Here is a 21569-nt window from a genome sequence, read left to right as displayed (position 1 = left end):
CCCATTTAATCCAACAGTTTATTTATGTAATGAAATCTGTGGGTAACATTGGCCTGGCTGCGTCAACCTTCATCCCTCTGTTAAATCACTGTGGACTCAACCGCTCAGCACCTTTGGAGCTGAGACTAGCCGCCATTAAAGCCTTCAGGCGTTTTCATTGCTCAACTAATGTGAGTAGATATGACAGCATTTTGCATAAAGTGAAATTATTCCTCATTGTCCCACATTTCCTGTACATATATTTGCGGGAGTGGATTCTAAAAGGTCCATAAGTGTCTAAATTCATGCTGCATGACAGGTCGAGTTGAAGAGGTGAAGAGGTTAGCAAGAATCTGTCATGAGTGACTGACAGCAGTTTCCTTTTTTCAGACGACTTTGCTGTTGCAGCTGTACCGCTCCTCCCTGGAGGATCCCGAGGTCAGGATTGCAGCATACCAGGAGCTCATGCGCTGCCCAGATCAAGATTTGTTCGAAGCGGTGAAGGTGATCTTGCGTAATGAAAACTCCAGCCAAGGTTGGTAGATGACGATTTGGCATGACATTTAATTTTTTGTTAATCTTTGCTATTCATTTTGTGTGTCTGACCAGTGGGTTCATTTGTGTGGAGTCACCTAACTAATATCCTGAGAAGTGAAGACCCCATGAAGCAGACCCTCACTGAGTCTCTGCCTCACGATATAATCAGCAGAGACTTTGAAGCGGATTTTTTGAAATACTCTTCTTATTCAGACTACACAGTCACAAATGGTAAGACTGATTATTTTGTTTATTCATAAGAATGGTACACTCTTCATTCGGATTTCTCTTTTTGAACAGGCATAGGAACCACAAATGTGGAGACAACCGTCATATTCTCCCCCAAGTCATTTCTTCCGAGGTCTGCCTCCGCAAACCTTACAGTATATTTTCACGGTCGAGCCAGCAACCTTCTAGAAGTGGGTGGCGTTTAAAAAAAAAACAAAAAAAACTACTACTGTGCATTTGTTTCCAGTTAGGCCTCCTTACACACTCGATTTTTATTCTAGGTCGATCTTCACATTGAGAATGCTGAGCCACTTCTGAAGAGCATTTTGGGTCACAATAAAGAACCCACTTCTTCGGATCAAAGGAATACAGTGTCCAAAGAGGCGAGAAGGACAAGAGGCAAAATAAATGGAGCAAAAGACTCATGTTTGTCCAGCACTAACAGTTATCTGAAGCAGGCCAGGGGATTGGTGAGGTCACAACGACAACGGCGATGTCTTATCATAGGCGTGTACAGTATGTGCTCAGAAATGTACATTTGTTTTTCAGTTACTCGCAAGGAAAAAAATGAAAGAGGAAGGCCTGAAGTGTTGGCTTAGTGTGAAAGTGTTTGGGCATGAGCTCAGCGTGTTTACGTGCGATGATCTCAAATCGCAAATCGACCTGGTGTCACTTAGTGCAGCGGGACTGGCTGTCAAACTGCTCAAGGTGTCCTGGTGGTTGTATCATCATTATTAGAGTCATCTGTATTGGAGTCCCAAATGGTCACTTATGTCTCATTTGTTTTCCAGGGTCATGAAGTTCAGTTGAATCACAGGGCAGTGCTGTCGACACAAGAGTTGATTCTGCCGTCTTTGTCGGGCTTACCTGTAAAAATAGCCACCAATATGACTTGCTTTCTTTCACTACGGCTCAAGGGGAACATCAACTTCAGGGATACGTCTCATTTCTCCATCAGCGGTTACATTAAACCCAAGTAAATGGACATCTACAAAAAGCTATTTGAGTGTTTTATGGTCTTTGTAGTCACGGACTTTGGATTCCGTGTTGTGTCTATTTCCCCAGTGCTTTTGTAGGCTTGTCATCCAGGATGGGCGTTGATGGCACCCTGGGTCATGCTGCAGTGGACTGGATGTCTGAACTCGTGAGCTCCACCAGTTTGGATGGGAGTGTCCACATGCAGGAGGGGCAAGATCTCAGAGTCACGCTTAACACGCCGGAAGATTCCATGGACGTCATGTCTCTTAGGTAAGATTTCCCTCCGAAAAAATAGAAACCATTTGTAGGCAAGGGTGTTTTGTCTACAACTGCATTTGTTCAACAGCTCCCGAGTATTTCAACTCAGTGGCGATCACAGAGAGGAGATTCAAGGTCCAAAGAGTCGCATCCAGCAGACTGCCTGCACACCAAAGACATGTAAGAAATTCAATTGAAATCCTCTCGACAAGCTATACAAAAAAATAAATATAGCATGCCATCTCTCATCACAGGGTCAAAGATGGTCGGTTGGCAACTTTGCGCCAATGCATCCTACCCCACAACTTTTGGAGGCATCTCGCTCCCACCCTCAGGTCCCACCCACCTATCCATTCGGCTGCTTAAATTAGACCGAGGTCTCCATTACTACTTGCTTGAGGCTGCCTACGCGATGGTCCCACTGGTAATAGAAAATACGATGCTGAATTTCTGTTCTTTGCTCATATTGCCATATGAATGTTTTATGATAGTATGGCTTAAGAATATCAAAAGTCTATCTTTGACTTCAGGTAGACAGCTGGTTTCCCAAAGAAGCTTCTCTCCATCTCCTCCTGGCCACTCCAAAGTCATCCATCCCCAGGGACATGTCACTTGACGTGGCCTTCAACCCTCGTAGATTTTTGTTCAGAGTGTCGCATCCTCTAAAAAGTATCATCGTGCAAGGTTAGTTTGACAAACAATAAAGAGATTTGGTTTGTGAATACGTAAGATGACTTGCTTTCTCAGGGGAACTTGAACAAGAGAGGAGTTCAAAGACGGCAAAACTTGAGTTAGTAATTGATGGTCTACATTATTATGTTATGGTAAGTTTTGTATTTAGGACTTTTCTAAACAATTCTTTCTCCTAATGAAACTGTCACAGCCCGTACAATTGAATAAGATTCAATGCAATAACTGTGAATTCTGATTTTTACAAAGGGCAGACTGCTCTGATTGCTTTGATTGAAATATTGAATTGATATGAATCCAAGTGATTTGAAACACAAATGTCTAATGGCTATCCATTTCCTGTACTCAAGGGTGTGGTGGACAAACAGACTCTCATCTCAGAACTTAGGACACGCTATCACTTTGAGGCCAAAATGGCTGCCAATAAAAATCCAATCATCCTTTCTGCCAATGTGACCCGTGGACTGGGCAGGAAGATGAGTTTTTCAGCCACGGTTAAGAATGTATTCAGACTACCTGCGTCACTTTCAGGTACAGTATACAAGAGACAGGACCTTTTTGTGTCGTACGGGTTATATTTTCCACAATATATTTCATCCTCCAATTCATAAATGACCCTAATATTCTACATTTCTATTTTTTATTTAAATTTTTAATAATGATTTTGGCTATAGATTAAGATAGAATGTGTGTCGGACTCCCTAGTGGCCCTGGAACGAAGGAGGGACAGCCGCAGCAGACTGTACTCCCTGGAGGCGGAACTTCTCTTACCCGGCATCGTTGGCAGCAGAATATTGGGACTGATGGAGCAGAAAGAGATGCTGTGGAGTTCTGGTCTTCGCCTCAAATATGGGCTGGGCGGTGAGTGTTACAAAAACATTCTGCAATATGATTCTTCATTTCAGTGTCTTCTTTATACAGTATACTTTTTTTGTGATATTTTTGTTTGCTGATGTGCCGTGTTAAGATGAAAAAAAATTGTGAAACTCTGTCGCTTATTTCCACATGGTTGTTGAATTAATAAAAAGTGAATGGCTGCATACCTTAAAATGAGAAAATGTACGACTAATACCCGTTGCTTGTTGAAATATAGGCTGTGATATTTTTTTGGCCCTTTGACACCTTTGTAGACGATGCCCGGCACCTCCATCAAGAGTGCTACACATCCCAGAGTGTCAAGAGTGAGAGGCATGCTAACCTCACGTACACCATGAGAGCTGATCACGAGTTCTACTGTTCCAACACGCCTCCTATCAACCACAAAGTAAAACATATACTAAAAGATAATAAAACATCATACTCCCCTTAGATATTTATAATGATCACTAATAATGTGTTAGTGATCTTGCTTTGCCCAACCCATCAGGGGATGAAAAAATGTGAAACTTACTGCATAAATTAATACAGTTTCATGGAAGAAATATTCAAATTTAGGTTGTAAATGTGTGTCGGTGCCTCTGAGAGTGTTTTGTGTTCTTGTCAGATCCACTTCAGGCATGAAGAAAGCCCCAGCCACGTGAGATCATCTATGGATATGAGCTACGGCAAACACTGGGACGAGATCAACAACAAACACACCCTCCTTCTGAGCCAGTCCTTTAAAAATCAGTCGACACAAAATCACACCAGCTACACATTCGAGGTAACCCAGATAAGATCTGTTTCTTTTTTGGCTTTGTTTTGAACCTAACGACACTTTTAATTATTTAACGACTTCTTTGTGATTTTGTCAGCTGATCCAGATTCTGACATAAAAAGACGGTGACATATTCCCCAAATCTTTTCAGTTTAATTTACAGGTACCCGAAAAAGATTTAAACTACCGCACCCAGCTCTTGCATTCTTACGTTGGACAGCTTGGCTCTGAGAGCAGCACTCATCTTAAAATCAACTACAACAACTTAATGCCACTTGTTGCTGGTTTACACTGGAAAAGTCCTCCTAATGACGCACTACACAAGAAATGGGAAGGTGATTTGATCTCAGACACTCTGAATGTTGTTTGTGTCAACATCAAGTTACGTTTGCCTTCCTCAGGAACATTTAATATGGACACTCCGTGGCTGTACGTTCACACCACCCAAAAGCTGAGTCAGCACCATCACCACACGCTGCAGCTCAACTCTGAACTGACACTCAACAAATGGGTGACCGTCCGGAATGTCCTCCTGGAGGCTTCCTACAGGGATAAAGGTCGCGAAAAGGAGGCCCATCTCAAGCTCCACACTCCAGCTGTGACATTCTTGCAAGTAATATGGAACTTGACTTCATGATTCCAAATATATTTATCATATAAGGAAGTGCAAGCAGACCTCCATATATAAATAGCACAAACTGCTCTCTCACCATTCAACTTGATCTACTCTACCATCCCTTACCAGGTAGGAGGACTGGGATTCATGGGAAAGAAGAATATGAAAGCCTCTTGTTCACTCAGCTCACTGTGGACTGCTCCTCTTCGAGGCGACATCTTTTTGGAAACCATGAAATCCGGCCTCGCCCTGCAGATGTCTTCTAGCTACGGCAAACAAAACATCACCTTCACAGCTGCCCTGAAAACCATTGACAAGGTGCTCGGCAGCTAACAGGAAAATATACACACTAGTCTTAGTTTTAACAAAATATTTACTTTATCCCGTTGAAGCTTTTGAAAAAACGACAAGCGATATTGAGAGTGAGCTTGTCTGAGCCCAAGAGTCAGTTTGAGCTTGAAGGGACATTGGAGGAACTGAAGAAGGACAAGAAGATGTACCAAAAAACAGCATTGCTCCATCTTAAGTTTGTTCACTACTGTCATTTACACTTGTAACCTTTTGTTGTTGGGATTTCGATGTAAAAAAAAAAAAAAATCTCTCCAACAGACAACCTTTCAAGTCATTTCCTCAGAAGCTTCTCCTGAGGGAGACTTTCACCATGGACCTCATGAAAGGCCTTTACATCCTGGAATCAAGAGCTGGCTTTTATGGCAGTAAAGAGATCATTCACACTCTGACTGTTGGCTTCAAACGACCAAACCCTTTTGTAAGTATGCTTTAATGAAATCATGAATTTACAAGAAGTTGTTAACGACCGTATTCAGAGAGTGTTTCATCGAATGCATCTCACGATGTTTAGGTTTGCTCTGCACTGATCCACCCTTTCAACACAGAAACATTTCCATCGGACTGTGAGATCTGTGTTACCGTGTCCAGCAACCAAGTAAGTTTTCTTTTTACATTTTTAACCCTCGTTGTGTTAGTGCATTTGAACTGTTTTCAAATTTGTTAGTGTACATATTATCATAATTAATTGAAATATAATGTGGCATGTCTTTGCACGTGCTAATCAACATTTAACTGTCATAAAATTTTATCTAATCTCGTATGCATATGTAGGCAACATTAAAGAATGTTTTAATCTGTAAATTCTAATATATTTTTTTTTAAATTTGACATTTTGAATTATGTGACGTAGTTTTCAAATAACCAATTCAAGACCATTGCAAAAACAGTTATTGTGTAAAAAAAAAAAAAAAGCATTCTGTCTCTTTTGTAAATGTTTGTAAACAGACTGAAACATGTATCAGCATTTTTTTGTTTCTTCTAGAGTCAGAAAGAAATTCGAGGAAGGCTGCAGGTCAGCAGCAAAGACAAGTTGAGTCTCTTTGGACAAGTTCTTTTCAATTCATTGCACACAAATCAGCAAGTGATAAAAGTTCGAGCAAACCTCACCCATCAGCTCCAGGTAAACGAACCTCGGACACAATCTCACGATTTAAAGAAACGATAACAACAGATCAAACATTTTGTGCCTGAATTACACCAAATATAATGTTAGACGAACCTTCTGACAAGTGAAATATTTTTGCTGTTACAGCTGCAAATCCCCTCATTTGCTCTGCTGGAGGGGGATGTATGCTGGAGCCCCCAAAACAACACAGAATTTGATTATCTAGTTCACGGGAGACTGAAAATTGAGCGACAAGAATGTCAAGTGAGTCAATAGTTGAGCTCTTCGTTAAAGTATAAATGGCGAGTTGCTTTTCCGAAACCTCATCTTCCTTTCAGCTTTCAATGCAGCTCAACGGAACATCAGACAAAATTCATCTTTATTCATCTCTCAAGCATCCTTTCAAATCTAAAATTCCCAAATCTCTAGAGGTGAGATGTCCCTTTCATTTTTATTTTCTAGACATACCAATCTATAATGATACTGTGATTTTCATGTTAAGGCAAAATCCACTGCCGACATGTCCAGAGGAATTAGCTCCATTCGTGTGACTGCTGATGGACAAGACAAGCTGATGCTGGATGCCCAGATCTCCCACTTACTCCTACAGGAGGACAAATCTGTGCTACTGCGGCTCAATTTATCGCAGAGTTTGCTGCATGGTCTCACCGACTTGCATGTCAAAATGGCTGCAAACACATCGCCACACAGGTAGCCATCAACTTCTCAGTGGCTAACCAACGTACAGATATTTCGATAGTTGTCTTCTTTACCTCTGCCCTTCTAGTGTGTCTCTACACGGTTCCTATACAGAGGGACGCAACACTCTGTTGGCTCAGGTGAAATGTTCTCGAAGCAACAACAGTGGTCTTCAGCTCGCAGTGTCGGCGACGCTGAGGCATTCAATGACTAACCTCACTATTCTGCCCTGCATCCTGGGAGTAGATGGCAAAATGGAACTGTCTGACAACATTACCGAAGGTGAAATTATTTATTTATACATTGATTTATTTTCAATTTTATTTATGTTCGATTTGGTTTATTTTAAATTTGATTTATTTTATGTCTTTTCAATTTATTTTATTTATTAACTTATTTATTTGGGATTCTTGATTTGAGTCATGTCAATTATTCAAACCATCTAGGGCAAGTAAGAGTTAGAGTGGAGGAGACTTTTTACAGCATGGATCTGAGCCATCAGGAGGAAAAGGAAGACCTTCCTGGCAGGTTGGAAAAGAAAGCGTCTCCCGCCCGTAGCTGGATGTGTATTCTGTCGGGGGCAGAGAATGTCTGTGTGAATGTGAGTAAGCAATTGGAGAAAAAAGGAACGGGTGAGGTCCACATCCAGCTGTCTCACTCATCCCAACTACTCAATACCACAGGTAATTAGTAATTATCACTTGATTCAATCAGATATACTTAGTATTCAATTGCTGTGGTATTACACCCAGTAAGTAGTTGAATTTAGTTCACTGCCATCATATGGTTCTGGTATATCCGATTTTTGCTCAAACATTCAACCGAACGATGAAAAATTCATCAATTGGGTCACTCAAGGCCCCATTGTATTTTCAGAATGAATTTTTCATTTCATCAACACGACTAATCATTTCGTGTTGTGTGACTCTATTAGGGATTCCTACGAGTAGTAGTGTGCAAGTGAGTTGGGACCAGGATGACAGTAGATTGTCAGCCTTTCTCCAACTGCAAGCTGGATCTGAGCATTTAAAAGGTGAGTTGAATGGTGGCAGGACAAAGCAGCTTGTGCCACGATGGGAAATCCTCTCAACATTGCAGCACAGCGTCAAAGCACTACAGAGAAGAGGCATACCGAGCTCCATGCATGCCGAAACTCATTGCGAGGTGTCCAAAACTATTTTCTTCTTATCAGTTTCAATATGGCTTTTCTTTTGTTTGTACCGCTTTCATTGATTTTGTTTTTCCCTCACAGATAGGTACAATTGGGTTGGACACAAGGCTGGTATTCCAAATGGAAGAGAATAAAACGATAGATGCCCTTTTAGTTGTCGGAACAAAAAACAACACCGCTGTATTCGCTGCATCCCTCTGGCAAGAGATAAACTTTCTGCGGGGGATCATACCTGCCATGTTGCAGGTCAGTTTTACGCTTTTGCATTTTTCAACCGTGACTTGTTTTCGTTGATTGTCTTTTTGCAATCCATCGTAAGCATAATGATTCCCGACCAACCTTGACAACTCCTTGTGAAGATGTTTGAAAGTACAAAAAAAAACATCTTACTTTATTATTTCTACATAAAAATAAGACTACAGGGGCCTTGAGTTTGACACCTGTGTTTTATAGTTCACATCCTTAATGTGCCGGCCCACAATGTTATTTTCTTTTCTAGTTTCTGCTTTGAACAACAAAGTCTGACAACATGCAGGGGGCTTTGTTTTCACAGATGAACTGCACAGGGGACACGGCCACAGACCATCTCTCCGCGCGGTGTTATGGAGACGTGGCGGGTCGCCCAGTGGAGGTACGAGCATTTCGCTCTCATAGACCTCATAACAGGCTCTGCTACGCTATAGCACTTGTGCACCCGAGCCTCAGCGCTGAAGCTAAAGGCTGTTTGAGTCCAAATGGTCAGAAGGAGTTCAAAGCTAACATCTCTCATTCATCTGTCGTACTGTCGAGTTCTTACGGAGTGCCGACAAAATGTGCCCTCAGACTGCTTCTCCGACCTGGGCCTCAGAGATGGGCCTTGGGGATTGGATTGGTGGTTGACTCGTGGAGGACTGACTTGAATTTGGGAGTGAGAGTGGAGAAGGGCGGGCTATATGGCTGGCATGGACAACTTGAATACGGAGGTCACCAGATGATAGAGAGAGCCGAGATGATTGGTCGTGTGAGGTTGGAAAGCTGGTGTCACATCTGGGCAGATGTTAGGACATTGTGGGATTCAGTCAGTTCGACTCTGCTGGTGTCTTTGCGATGCAAAGGGAAGGGAAGGTTAGTGCTGGAGCAGATTAGAAGACTCCATCAGAATGAAATACAGAAGACGTCTTTAATGGCACACGGACAAGCTGTGAAGGATGGACTGAAAGCTGCTCTTCACTTCCAAAACCATCAAGACTCCATCCATTGCATCTTCTCTCAGCTAATGAAGGAATGGAAAGCTGAAGGGCAGCATCAATGGGCCTCGCTCTTCTGTGCTTTTGAGTCCTCCCCCTCACTCAGGATGACGCTTCACCAAAACGTGTCTCTCGGAGTAGCAAGCGATGAATGTTCCATGCTTCTGCTGGATCAACAAAGGAGAGGAGAGGACAGGAGGAACCACTGGAATTTTTGGGGTCATCAGCAATGTGTCTTACTGAAGGTTAGACAGGAAACAAGATGCATGTCACAAATCTTGTTTCCTAGCTAAAGGAAAGCTGCGGAGACATTTTCATACTGGACATGACTCACTACTTTCCATACGAGTCGAATTGATGTCCTTCACAAAGCGAATTATTCAAATGTATTCCTTTTGTTTTTATAGACGCTCCAACCCTCACAGACATCAGTGAACATCTCCATCAATCGTTCCGGTTCCTCTACAAATGTCAGCATTGATCTCGCAGCTCCAGATAAACAGAAAGGCAGCATGAAGTTGTTGCTCACCTTTCAGCCTCGACTTTGTTTGAACACATCGGTCCAGCACTCTGTGGAGGCAATACAAGCACTGGGGATTCCTTCGAATGGAGCATTGCTCATCAGTCTCTCAGCAACACACCCGCCTTTTGTGAAGGTTGGTCTGGAGATTGGAAATTGTCGCTTCAGTGGCCTTTTGAATAAGTCTTCAGAAGCAGAGAGCAACAGATTTTCTTACAGTGTCGAGGTGGCCAACTATTGCCCAGTCCTAAAGGTAAGAAACAGTGAACAGCATTGTGAAGATTTTTTATTTGGCTTGTTCTCCTATGTAAGGGGTCCCTGGACTGAAAAACATTGAGTGGTCTGCATGAATAAGTGTGACAACAAGCAAGCCACAAACGTTCTTCTCATCATGTTTCCTCTTCCTCAGGGAACGCTCATTCCTGCGACCCTGGTTCTTCATGGGTCTTTGTCAGGGGACCCATGCAGACGTATGATCAGCTCCTCTCTGAGGGCAGAGAAGCAAGAGCTCACTTTTGAGCTACGGGATTCCTGCAGCTCCCCGCATCTCTCTGCAACTCTTACCCACAATATGTCAGGGTTGAGGAGCCGAGGTGTTCCTCAGATGGTCATCGTTGAGGCCACTGCTCCAGGAGGCGCTGAGCAGACTGGGGCTCTGTTCCTTAAAGCTGGAACTTGTCAGATAAGATTTGTTGAGGACCAAGACAGGGCACGGCAGTTCTGGGCTCTGGAGTCGGATTGCCCAATGTTGCAGGTATGCTTTTGGGGAAAAATACTCAAAACTATTTCCAATGACCAATTTCTTTTATTTCTCCTCAGACTCAGTTGAACGGATCAGCATGGCGGGAGGCTGATGGTAAATGGGCAGTCACGGTGGACACAAATTTGGACGGCAAAAAGAGTTTCCTGCAGCTTGTTGCACAGGCATGGCCAGAGTTAAGTGTGGAGGTTGAGTTGAGGCACAAGCTTTCTGCTCTGGGAAATTTCCCCGAACACACCAAAGTGATGGTAATAGGCAAGCTTGGCAAACAACAATGTGCCGCAGAGGCCCTCTTTCGATTTGATGAATGTGCCGTGAGAGCCAGAGGATTTGTGATGTCACCTTCTGGCCTGCAGGGCTCACTTGTGTACCACAACAACTGCAGTGTCATTCAGGTATATGCACAATATCATTTCCACAATTTCTTCATGTTTGGTTGAATTTCTCACGTGTGCTTTCTAGGAGTGGGGTAGTCCAGACATGATGCAGGCCTCTGGATCCTTGATTGTTACCCCAATTTATGCTGAATCGCAAGTTTCCATGGCGATCGACAATGCTGAGATGCATTCGTTAGTTGCTCTTAAAAAAAACAAGGTTTGAAATTCATACTAGAGAATGCAATTTCTGTAGTCATAGTAAAGTAAATCTGTGAAATTGTTGAAGTGGGCTGAAAAGTTGGAATGGTTTGAATCATTTCTTAAAATATTTAAAGTCAGCGTACAAAATGTTATTTTGGGAATGTTGTCATGGAGAATGTGGAATTAATATTTAATTAATTAATTAATATTTGTTTTTTTTTGGTGCACAATAACATCTGATAGCTTTGCAGAATTCACCCAACAAACAATCGGATCCTCTGAGATCCATAAAACCACTTTTTTTTTTTTTCCCCAGGCACAAAATGAGGTAACGCTTCATTTCAACCACTCCATGCCCCTGTTAAAGAAGCTCGGTCTCACGACTGACACGGAAATGTCTCTGAGTTCTGGGACTCATGGCAATCAGTCATATTATTACAGGATACACTGCAGAGCACAGAACCAAAAGGTAAGAAGATTGTGAAATGTATTGCTATACTTTTTGAAAATCAAAATTGCCCTGTCTGGATTACAGTTGGATCAAGAGACGACCATGGAGAAAGCGCATCAGACAGTTATTGTCAAGAGTCATTTCCAACATACACTGAGTTACCTAAATTCAGTGGGAATCCCTGGCAACAGCAGTATCCAGGTAGTTTTAGTCAATCACCAACTTTGATGATTAAAGAGGCAATATTTTTTATACTAACTTGTGTGTTGATTATATAGTTGCAGATCGGGTCCTCTGAGGGGAAGACCCTAACCGTAAACACCCGATTTGGACATCAGCGAGCAGGACTGAGGATAAATATGAAATGTTTTCCCATGAGCAAAGAAATACAAGCAATCATGTGGCAGAGTTCATCGTGGCTACAGCAAAGAGGAATACCGCACAATATCGAGGTACACTATATGTAGAACAGTGGCATGTATTTCAAACAGTCATGTAAAGATTTTTTTTTTCTAATTCTTATGTTTTTTTGTTTTTTTTATATTGAACTAACATTCTCTGGGAATGGAATATGTTTTTTTTTAAATAGAAATGAATTGTTGCTCACAAAGCTGACATAAGAGTCTATGCATAAATCTATTTATGTTTTTATTTATTTGTCTTGAAGGGCTTATGTTCCATTGAAGGGACATCGTCCGAGCTTCTGTCCAAAGCGCAGGTTACTGTAGATGGGCATAAGCTGCTGGACTCTGGTCTGAATGTGAGCTTGGTTGATGGACGTCTGGCTGTACTTCTCTCCTACTCTCCCTCGCCTTCAAATCAAACATGGAAATGTTTCAGTCTCAACACTGCAGTGACTATGCACTTTAAAGGTCAGATTGATTTAACAACTGAAATCAGAATATTAAAAAAAGCATCCAAGGAAGGGGAAATCAAAGCACTCCAATACACACTACCTAGCGACTGGAGTTGAAGTTATTCCGTGACCATGCTTTGTAACTCAAAACACTAGCCTCTCAAATCATCTTTCTGCATTGAAATGAATCAAAGCGCCGTTAATACGTTCCAGCCCACCCCTCCTCCAAAAACCAACAACAAAAATATTCACTTGAATCTCTCGTAGTGAGTCATTCATTTGTATACATTATTTATTATATCTTCATCAAATATTTTGTATCTTGTTTTGAGGTGACATCTTCTCTACAGGTCCTGTAAGGAGCATCTCAGCGCTTGCTCATAATCATGATTGGAGGATTCGCTTGGTTGGAGATGTTGCAGGTTGGGGGTTACAGGGAGTGACCAAAGAGGGCAGAGTTACTCTCAAGCACACGAGAGCTGGAGACTCCAGTCCTGCCTTGCAGGTAGTAAACATTACAATCACAGAGCAGAAGGCTTCAACCACAGAGCTATTTGTAGATCGCCAACCATCTCTGTGTTTGTTCATTTAGGTTGAAGCATGGGGAAGACTGTCTGAGTCACAGCTGAAGTGCTCCATGGCAGTGAACCCTGAACTCATGTCTTCACTTGCAATCATCATCCAAGGGCATCATCTCCCCAACAGGTCGGCATGCAAATAATACAGACTAAGATAGATTAACGTGTGCAAATAATAGATGACAAAATATTGTTTTGTCCAGCAAGGACCTGATGGTGAAGGTGGTCCAGAGTATTCCCAAAATGCAGATCTACTTACCATCACAACTCAGTTTCCACTCACAGGTTGGTTGTATCGGTCAGTCATGACCAAGGCAGACTTGACATCTGGTAACAAATAATCCGCCTCCTCCTGTCTAGTTCAACCAATCCCGGTCCGGTGTGGGAGGTTCGGTGGAGGTGCTGTCCGGCAAGAGGCGACTATGGAGCCTTGGGGAGTTGGCGGTGATTGACAGTGGATACAGACATTGTCTGGAGCTCAAACACTCGTACCCTCAGGTATGTTGATATTTTGGACGCAGGTATTTTATCTGTGCCAGGATGTGGCTTCACCTGGTGCTTCTCAGTGGTAGCAGTTTTTCAAACACCCTGGCAGGCAATATTGTACTTCCAGTATGACATTAAAAAAGTGCCACGCATCACTCATAATTGTTTGCATTTTATAGTTGAAGCTGCTTCCAAGGACTATTGCACTGAAGACTATATATGAAGCCAGGAACTGGAGTTACCTCGTGCAACACGGAGCCTTGTGGGGAAAGCAGGAGTTCACTTTGTCAGGGCTTTACACAGCACCTCCATCACCGGAGAGCGGGAATCGGACCCTAAAAGGTAAATTAAAAAGGAGGGCTGAGTTGTTGTAAAACCCTCTATGGCTGTATTATACTGCCCCCAGTTGGTCAATGTGCACACGCCGGAACTTTTTCAAATTTTTTTATTATTATTTTATTATCACTATTACCTTTCAGATGTTTTTTTTAAATCAAGTTCAGTGTACAGTTTTTGACTGTGATTGATTGCAGTTCAGATCAAGTGCCAGCCTCGTTTGATCAATTTGGAGGTAGCTCTGGAGCGATCCTTCCAAGGCCATCTGGACAGCATTTCTCTAGACTGGATGAGACATGGTCGACTGGAACAGGTGGCGTTTAAACACGATGAAACTGAAGACTATCGTCTTTTTTCATGGGGAAAAAATATTTGTAGTCACATTTGGCTTTTGTCTGTTTCAAGATCAGAGCTCTCGGTTTGTGGAGTCAATCGAAGGAGATGAATGAGACCAAGTTGGAGCTGAAACAGCCCTTCTCGTCATTTGCTCGCCAGATTTCCCTTCACACACTCACGCACAACGCTGAGAAAGCGCAGCGTAGCTTCCAGCAGATGGTGGGACATGTTTATGTTCATATCATACATTTTTAGACATTTATACTTGGGTAAAATATTCCTCTTTAATTGTGATCAAAAGTACTGTTTTCGTGTGTGGGGCGGTTGGAGTGGGTCATAAATTTTCCACATAAATAAGTGTATCCTTATTTGACTATTTTTACTCAACTCAGACCCAGCTGTCGTTGGTCAGTGGAATGCCAGTCAACGTTTCTATCAGCCTAAACAAACGATGGCAGCACAACTCCAGCAGGGGGCAGGCATGTGCTCAATTGTCATCCCAAACGGTGGGGGAAGCAAATCTGTCAATCTTAATTCAGCAAGGTTTCATCTTTATTCTGAACCTATTAATAGTTTATTTGTGTGTGAGTAGATGGTGGTGTCTCCTGTCAAGGGTTGCGTCTCACTTAGCCAGGAAGGAAACCTGTTCTCACAAAATGCTGAGCTAAGATGGGGCAACAGGAGTGTAAAACAAGGCGTGAAGTATCAGGTACGCACACTTTCCAAAACCTTGTCCTTCTAATGATGATAAATTCTCCTTCTTTTTGCATATCGAATTATTTTGTGTGTTTCTTTAGAAAGGTGCACGAGGAATGCACAGCCTCCACGTGAACGTCGGCCTGGACAAGGTGTCTCCTGCACCTTGTCCCTCACATTCAGTCTTAACTAAAATCCAAAGCAATCTCAGAGATCGCTTTGAATACACAGTTTTGCTCGCCCTCTGCCCCCCACAGCCTGTAAGTATACGACTTCCTGTCAGGTAACTGATGTCAACCATACAGATAAAAATAAAAATGCCATCTGTACTGTTTCCTTGTGTGTTTGTGTCTTTCAGACTGTGACGTGGTCAGGATCCCACAGGCTGAACTCCGGAGAGGAGTTGTTTTACACGCAGTCTCGTCTGTCCGTAACGGGACGCCCCAACCTCTGCAGCCTCACGCTCGCCCTGACCAACTCGTCTACTGCTCAGCGCTCCAATGTGACTCTCTTTACTGAGGTAAACCAAAATTTGGGAACTCTCTATTTCTTCTAGTAAAATTGTCGTTGAAATTCCTCCTTGAGTGACAATAACGAGTATCGTCCATCCATCAGTCCAGGATGGGGAATTGGAGTGTGGAGGTTGGAGGCAGTGTTTTGTCATGGCTCCAGGGGTCCGGTCTTCTTGTACGCGCTAGACTGGACCACAGAGAGGAGATGTGGTTGAATAGCACAAAGGAGGGAAGATGCTTCCAGACCACTGCAGGTTATAAAAACGGTACAGAATGAGACGCATAATAATAACACATTGAATATACTGCACCTGAGCCGTACACTGTATATTATCTATTTGCGTATGTATAGGTACTGGGCTGAGCGAGAACCTTTCTGTGGTGGCATGTTTGGGGATAAGTCACAATTTGATGCTGGATGTACAAAAAAGAGATGGCAACAGCCAAGTGGAAACTTTGGCAAGTCTGACTGCCGGAGCAGCCCATCAAAAAATGACACTGAGAGCAAGCGGCTGTGTGGAGAGCCTTACTGCAGTTGAGGTATCACTGCTTCATAGATATGCTCCACTCATTGGATATAATGCAAAAAAGACGGAGATAAAGTCAAATCAAGTTGACCTCAAGAGTCAAATATTTGTGAGTCTTTTTGCATGACATATTTCGTGTTTTTTTTATATATTTTTTTAAAGACACGAATTCAAGCTGTCAGCTCCCAGGTCAGAAAGAAGTTGTTGGAGAGAATCAAGATCATGAAATATCTCCTTGCTGAATTTAGACAACAGGTGACTAATATGTTGCAAATATCTCATGAGAATTTATTGGCACTCACGGACGTAGTTTTGAATTCCTTTCTTTCCCTGATGTCTCAATTTCTTAGCATCGGTGAATGTCACGCCACAAAATAAAACATTTTTACAAGCAGTTTTCCTTCTCTCCACTCCAGAGACAGAGAGTTGCTCCAAGAGCTGAGCGTCATTCCTTTCTTTCCCGATGTCTCAATTTCTTAGCAATTGAGAAATATGTTGTTCTACCGCAAAATAAAACATTTTACAAGCAGTTTTCCTTCTCTCCAGTCCAGAGACAGTGAGTTCCTCCAAGAGCTGAGCGCCATGCCTCTGCTTCTTGCCCAACAAGCCGAGTCCCTTTTGGGACACGGAAGCAAAAGTCTGTGGTACGGTAGCTCCCTTCGGCATCTCGTCACCACGAGCCTGCCTCGTTGTCTCAACCTTTTACATCACACCTCGCTGCTGGGACAGATGGAGCTGAAGAGTAAGTCACCAGATAGCTATCAAAGCAGCACCAGCAGTATTTTGATAACAAGATGGAGTGTGTTTGCTGTGCACAGGGCCCCTGGCCACTCTCGCAGGCGTGTACCAGGATCTTAAAGGCCAGCGGGTGGACGATGTGTGGAGGCAGGCTGTCGTTTTGTGGACTGACAAACTTCTGCAGGCCTCGCCCGTTTTGCTGAAGAGCCCTCAGCTAAGGCCACTCGCGCGAGGAAGCATGACTATCCTCAGCCGTGCCGTGGATTTTGTAAGAAACTCTCTCAATACGTGTTTTTCTTATTAATACCATGCCGCTAATTTTCCATTTTTTCACATTTATTAGGCAGGCCAACACACGTACCACTGGGTGGAAAGCAAAATGGCAGTGGCTCTTTCTGGGCTCAGGAAACAACTGGCATCACTCTATAAATACTCCCCCAGGTACTTCACTGGTGTCTCGGAAATATGTGAGGAGAAATATAGTTCATGGAAATGTGCTCATTTGTCTACCCAGTGAGTGTTCTGTGGCTGTGTCTATATGGTTGCCCCCCCTGCCGTGGAGCCGTGTGTCTGAAGCCGGTCTGGTGGGGATCCTTTTAGAAGAGTGTCTTCTGAAGCCCCTGCAAAGCCTCACCTCAATTCAACCCACTGCTGAACTTTACCGCCTCAAGAGGAGGATCATGGACAGCCCATTTATTTGTAAGAACCTCTTGTCATTCAGTCTTATGAACTCTGCTTCTTACATTAGAATTTTGTCTCCCCCTCTTCAACAGACCAAGCTCTGCTCGTGGCAGATCAATTTGTAGTAACGTTCGATGGCCATCTTTATGAGCTGCCAAACTCGTGCCCATTTCTACTGGCCCAAGATACCAGTGCTGACCCCTCTTTCACACTTGTGCTCAATTCAAATCCACACAACCTCCTCTTGCTCAGGTTGAATAATAGCACTGTCAGCATTCAGCGCAATGGACAGGTAATTAATAATTCTCCGTGACGTCACACATTCTTTTAGAAGTTGTTGTAAGAGTTGTTTGTGCTTCAGGTGAAGGTTCAATGCAACAACACTGTGACACACATGTGGCGAAGCCATGGGGGAGTCACTGTCCATAGGGGATCTCACATCGTGGAGGTGTCCAATCACAACGGCGTGTCAGTCTCATGTGACCTGAAGATCGAGTTGTGCAGCTTGACTCTCGACGGATGGTCGCACGGTAGGAAAGATGTGTTTAAATGTGTCAGCTCTCATCGCTAGCAATCCAAGAAAACAATTGACCGAATGACGAAGAAAGACTCTTAAGTCAGGTCACTCGTATCTCAAGGTACATCGACTGGTGTGTTGGGGACCAATGACAACGAAGCGGGTAATGACTCACCTTTGCGTGATGGTTCCCAAGCTGAAAATATGAAGGAGTTTTTCTACAACTGGCAGGTAAGTTTGATGTTTATTTTTTTTGTACACAATTTATCATTCTATATGGTTATAATCGAGAATATACATCTTCTGCTCTGTGCCTAGATGAACTCGGAGTGTGCGAGACCAACAGCTAACATGGAATTTGTAGCCACGAGTGCAGTGACATGTGATTTTCTTTTCTCCTCGCCTGATTCTCCTCTAAGTTCCTGTTTCAGGGTGGTGAGTATGAAAGCTGCTAGAATTTGTTGGTTGGTGAGGTTGATCGGCGTCGTCAGCAGGCGCTGGAAGTGATTTGTCTGCGTCTGTGCTATCAGGTGGATCCTGGCCAGTTCTCCTCAGTTTGCGAGTCAAGCTCCTCCACGGCTCCTTGTCGATTAGCGTCTGCTTTTGTTCATCTGTGCCAAAACAACTACGTCCCCCTCGAGGTGCCGGTTCAGTGCGGTAAGTTAGGCCCTCGTATTCATCCACTTTTTGCGAATAGTTTATATTTCTTCTGATTTTTTTTTTTTTCCAGTGCAAGGTTAAAGATGGAACCAATTTTTGAAGAGCCAAAATAAAACATTCATGCCTCGTTTGCTGCTGCTGCTGCTGCAACTGTTTCTACTTTTATAACCCTAGTTTGGGACATTCTTACAACTTTATACAGACAGATGCAGAATTGTAATGTGAATAACTAAAAATAGCAAATTGTTATTAATAGTTTTTTTTTTCCCCCGTGTTGTACAAACAATGAAGATTATCGCTGACTTCGGTGTAATTCAACTTGAACCTGTTTTATTAAATTCAGTTGTTTTTCACGTGTCTCATCCACATCTTTACAGTTCACCCCTTAACTTGTACCCTGAAAAGTGGTGATGTAATTGTGTATCTTGGACTTTTGTCTCTGAGTGACACACTCGGCAATCCAGATAATATTGCGGATCTCCTGCTCCTTCAGTTTGACGTAGGAATAAAACACGCCAAAGTGGAACTGCTGGAGGAACGTAAGTGTGTTCAGCTTCACCTGAAGAAAGACATGAAGGGTAGAAATATTATTTAGCTATTATTTAATATTTTGGACACAAATGGGCATAATATGTGAAGCTAAGCTTTGAATAGAAAAATTGCATCCATAAAAGAGTTGCATTACAAATTGAATTCATGTTAAGTGAATTTAATTAATTTAATTTAATCCACATTTAATCCCCCGAAAGAGAAATTCTGTAATCACCGGACATCTGGTTTCTTTGGTACAGAGAGGCATTTTCTTTTTTTATTTACCTCTTGCTGAAAAAATCTGTCTTCCAGAGTCTTGTAATCACACTGTGGGTCTTGGTTGTCAAAAACGATTTGATAATCCTGTAATGATTTATATAACACAGTAATCAGAAACATATACAAGTGATCCTGTTTTGTTTTTTTAATTCGAGCTTCCTTACAGGATAATAGTCAGCGACCGCTTTGACTTGTTCCTGGTCTTCGGCTTTGGACAGCAATTGCAGCCCTTCAGGGTAAAGTTTACCACAAGATGGAAACAGCGAACTCCGATCTGCACTACTCAGGTCTGTCCCGAAGGAGTTGACGGTAATGATGAAGGCTCGTCTGTCTGCCTCAAACTGAGCACACATTTACTGTCAGATACAAACACAACGGACATCCGAGGAGAATCAAACAGGTACCTCCAAAATCGGACACATGATATCCTTTGCGGCACCACCAATGTTCTTGCAGAAAGAGTGAAATGACTCTAAATATGCCTTTAAAATACATACAGTGAGGATCAAGCATGATATCGAAATTGATGAAGAAACATTTTGCGTATTACAAATGGTTGTCACCTTATAAAGTTTGTTTCTCAGTATTTCAGCCTCCATCTCATCCAAGTTTGATTCTGACACAGCTTCCTGGAAAAACTGACCTGTGACACGCACACACACAACACAGTCTTTAAATATTTTGCAGCAAATGTCCATCAAATGTTACAAATTTAGAATTATGTTTTATTCGAAAATTGTAGTCCTCATAGGATGATTCTTCTGATTTATGAAAATGTCCTGCAGCATAACACTTGTATATTGACACTTTGGACCAGCAACATAGTTTTGTTTTGTTTGTTCCGATTGTCTGTGTTGGAGTATCAGTCAAATGGATACGATGGCGGCTTTGAATCGTAAATAATGCCAGTGATTTGAACCAGATGCTTGCGTGATTGTCCTTGTTTTGCAGTGTAGGGATTTATCAATCTGGTGTTTTATTGAGCCAAGTCACATTCTAGACTCACAGTAAATCCCCAAACAATCGTGTTGGTTCGGTCATAAAATGTCAATTAATTTAAGTCAGTGTATGTACGTATGTCACTGACCAAGATTGCTAAAAATCATTTTTGGACTATTGAAATGAAATTGGATCAGTGGTTGTGAGGTCCCACAGATATGACACATAATGATTCTTCAGTTTGTAGCATCAGATGAGCGGTGTTGTGTCTCATGAGTCACCGAGCGGAGTGTCAACCAGGATTGTCGTGTAGAGTTCCGTCGGAGTGCGGGCGATGCCCACTGCTGCCATTTGCTCAAATGCACCGAGGGGATGACAACGTGGAAGTAGTTCTTCGACCTGTCTCTGTTTCAGGGCTCCGGTGATCAGCATCACCACGTTGTCAATCATGTAGCCGTAGCTACAAATGAACATGATTGATGTTCTTTGATTTTCATACTGGATGAAAGGAAACATTGAATGATGTGAGCCATAACATACGTTATATAATCAAGGAAGGTGGAGAGCGGTGGAAGACTGTTGGAGCGGAGGCAGTTGAATTCAGTGACCAGGTTGTCCCTCAGTTTGCGGTCCACCAGAGACACGGTCAGGTCCTCCTCAGCTGAGCACAGCAGCTTGCCGTAGTCTGTACTCTGAAGGTGCAGCTTCATATCTGACAGAGAAATTGGTACAAAAAGTATCACTTTTTAAAAGATTCCTTAATTGTATTTTTAGGATGTATTTTTTTTTTTTTTATTTCTTTCGTGCTCACTCTTGCTGACAGTTCAATGTGATATAATTACATTAACTAATTAAGCAATATTGATTATTATATATTTAAAAATATGTTTTCCAACATTTATTTTTAATGAACATTTATAATGTACATTTTAATAGTAATGCGCTCACCTTCAAGTGTGTCACACTGGGCCAGATTGTGATAGTCCGTCGGAGTAAGGAGCCCAGCCTTAAGTCCTCGCACCAAACCCTCCAGATAACCATGATCAATATTGAAAGTGAGCTCTGAACAATCTGTCATCTTGGTTGGAGCTCAAGTGATGTTGCCCTGCACCCG

General features: G+C 42.6%; 2 protein-coding genes across 7 annotated transcripts in view; one reads left to right on the top strand and one right to left on the bottom strand.

Annotated features, from left to right (window-relative positions):
- The window catches only part of apoltp (apolipoprotein lipid transfer particle homolog), a 27867-nt gene extending 8808 nt beyond the window's left edge, over nt 1–19059 (top strand). For all 5 annotated transcript variants that reach the window (XM_088397289.1, XM_088397290.1, XM_088397291.1 and 2 more), the window contains 63 exons: nt 18–170; nt 370–514; nt 589–747; nt 817–935; nt 1026–1214; nt 1294–1452; nt 1536–1720; nt 1810–1992; nt 2069–2160; nt 2235–2404; nt 2511–2664; nt 2728–2804; nt 3021–3201; nt 3376–3531; nt 3801–3934; nt 4154–4312; nt 4458–4641; nt 4708–4919; nt 5052–5240; nt 5315–5448; nt 5532–5691; nt 5785–5868; nt 6256–6393; nt 6526–6642; nt 6717–6809; nt 6881–7089; nt 7166–7359; nt 7524–7760; nt 8012–8241; nt 8330–8494; nt 8802–8879; nt 9882–10247; nt 10404–10748; nt 10814–11149; nt 11217–11348; nt 11649–11801; nt 11868–11984; nt 12062–12235; nt 12451–12655; nt 12990–13144; nt 13232–13344; nt 13421–13502; nt 13578–13715; nt 13883–14045; nt 14237–14352; nt 14445–14594; nt 14768–14881; nt 14968–15084; nt 15173–15331; nt 15430–15591; nt 15687–15849; nt 15936–16123; nt 16273–16365; nt 16657–16852; nt 16929–17116; nt 17192–17289; nt 17363–17547; nt 17622–17821; nt 17891–18059; nt 18168–18277; nt 18365–18481; nt 18577–18703; nt 18777–19059. In XM_088397289.1, coding sequence (XP_088253415.1) covers nt 18–170; nt 370–514; nt 589–747; nt 817–935; nt 1026–1214; nt 1294–1452; nt 1536–1720; nt 1810–1992; nt 2069–2160; nt 2235–2404; nt 2511–2664; nt 2728–2804; nt 3021–3201; nt 3376–3531; nt 3801–3934; nt 4154–4312; nt 4458–4641; nt 4708–4919; nt 5052–5240; nt 5315–5448; nt 5532–5691; nt 5785–5868; nt 6256–6393; nt 6526–6642; nt 6717–6809; nt 6881–7089; nt 7166–7359; nt 7524–7760; nt 8012–8241; nt 8330–8494; nt 8802–8879; nt 9882–10247; nt 10404–10748; nt 10814–11149; nt 11217–11348; nt 11649–11801; nt 11868–11984; nt 12062–12235; nt 12451–12655; nt 12990–13144; nt 13232–13344; nt 13421–13502; nt 13578–13715; nt 13883–14045; nt 14237–14352; nt 14445–14594; nt 14768–14881; nt 14968–15084; nt 15173–15331; nt 15430–15591; nt 15687–15849; nt 15936–16123; nt 16273–16365; nt 16657–16852; nt 16929–17116; nt 17192–17289; nt 17363–17547; nt 17622–17821; nt 17891–18059; nt 18168–18277; nt 18365–18481; nt 18577–18703; nt 18777–18787 — 9981 coding nt within the window. In that variant the 3' untranslated portion in view covers nt 18788–19059. The remainder of the gene's footprint in view (nt 1–17; nt 171–369; nt 515–588; nt 748–816; nt 936–1025; nt 1215–1293; nt 1453–1535; nt 1721–1809; nt 1993–2068; nt 2161–2234; nt 2405–2510; nt 2665–2727; nt 2805–3020; nt 3202–3375; nt 3532–3800; nt 3935–4153; nt 4313–4457; nt 4642–4707; nt 4920–5051; nt 5241–5314; nt 5449–5531; nt 5692–5784; nt 5869–6255; nt 6394–6525; nt 6643–6716; nt 6810–6880; nt 7090–7165; nt 7360–7523; nt 7761–8011; nt 8242–8329; nt 8495–8801; nt 8880–9881; nt 10248–10403; nt 10749–10813; nt 11150–11216; nt 11349–11648; nt 11802–11867; nt 11985–12061; nt 12236–12450; nt 12656–12989; nt 13145–13231; nt 13345–13420; nt 13503–13577; nt 13716–13882; nt 14046–14236; nt 14353–14444; nt 14595–14767; nt 14882–14967; nt 15085–15172; nt 15332–15429; nt 15592–15686; nt 15850–15935; nt 16124–16272; nt 16366–16656; nt 16853–16928; nt 17117–17191; nt 17290–17362; nt 17548–17621; nt 17822–17890; nt 18060–18167; nt 18278–18364; nt 18482–18576; nt 18704–18776) is intronic.
- Nucleotides 18981–21569, bottom strand: LOC148387512 (V-type proton ATPase subunit d 1-like). Of its 2 annotated transcripts, XM_088397313.1 has the most exons (8): nt 21404–21559; nt 20996–21167; nt 20737–20915; nt 20080–20159; nt 19921–19998; nt 19681–19857; nt 19523–19600; nt 18981–19265 (listed from the first exon to the last, which is right to left on the bottom strand). In XM_088397313.1, the coding sequence occupies exons 1-8, from the start codon at nt 21531–21533 to the stop codon at nt 19092–19094; spliced, it is 1068 nt and encodes a 355-aa protein (XP_088253439.1). In that variant the 5' UTR covers nt 21534–21559; the 3' UTR covers nt 18981–19091. The 2 variants fall into 2 exon arrangements, with proteins under 2 accessions (XP_088253439.1, XP_088253440.1); XM_088397314.1 differs by having other exon boundaries at nt 19921–20159; nt 21404–21569.

This window comes from Syngnathus floridae, chromosome 14 (genome assembly GCF_059516105.1).
Source record: "Syngnathus floridae isolate MCC-2025c chromosome 14, RoL_Sflo_1.0, whole genome shotgun sequence".
Classification (NCBI taxonomy): Eukaryota; Metazoa; Chordata; class Actinopteri; order Syngnathiformes; family Syngnathidae; genus Syngnathus; species Syngnathus floridae.
This window is presented reverse-complemented; position numbering and strand designations above follow the sequence as displayed.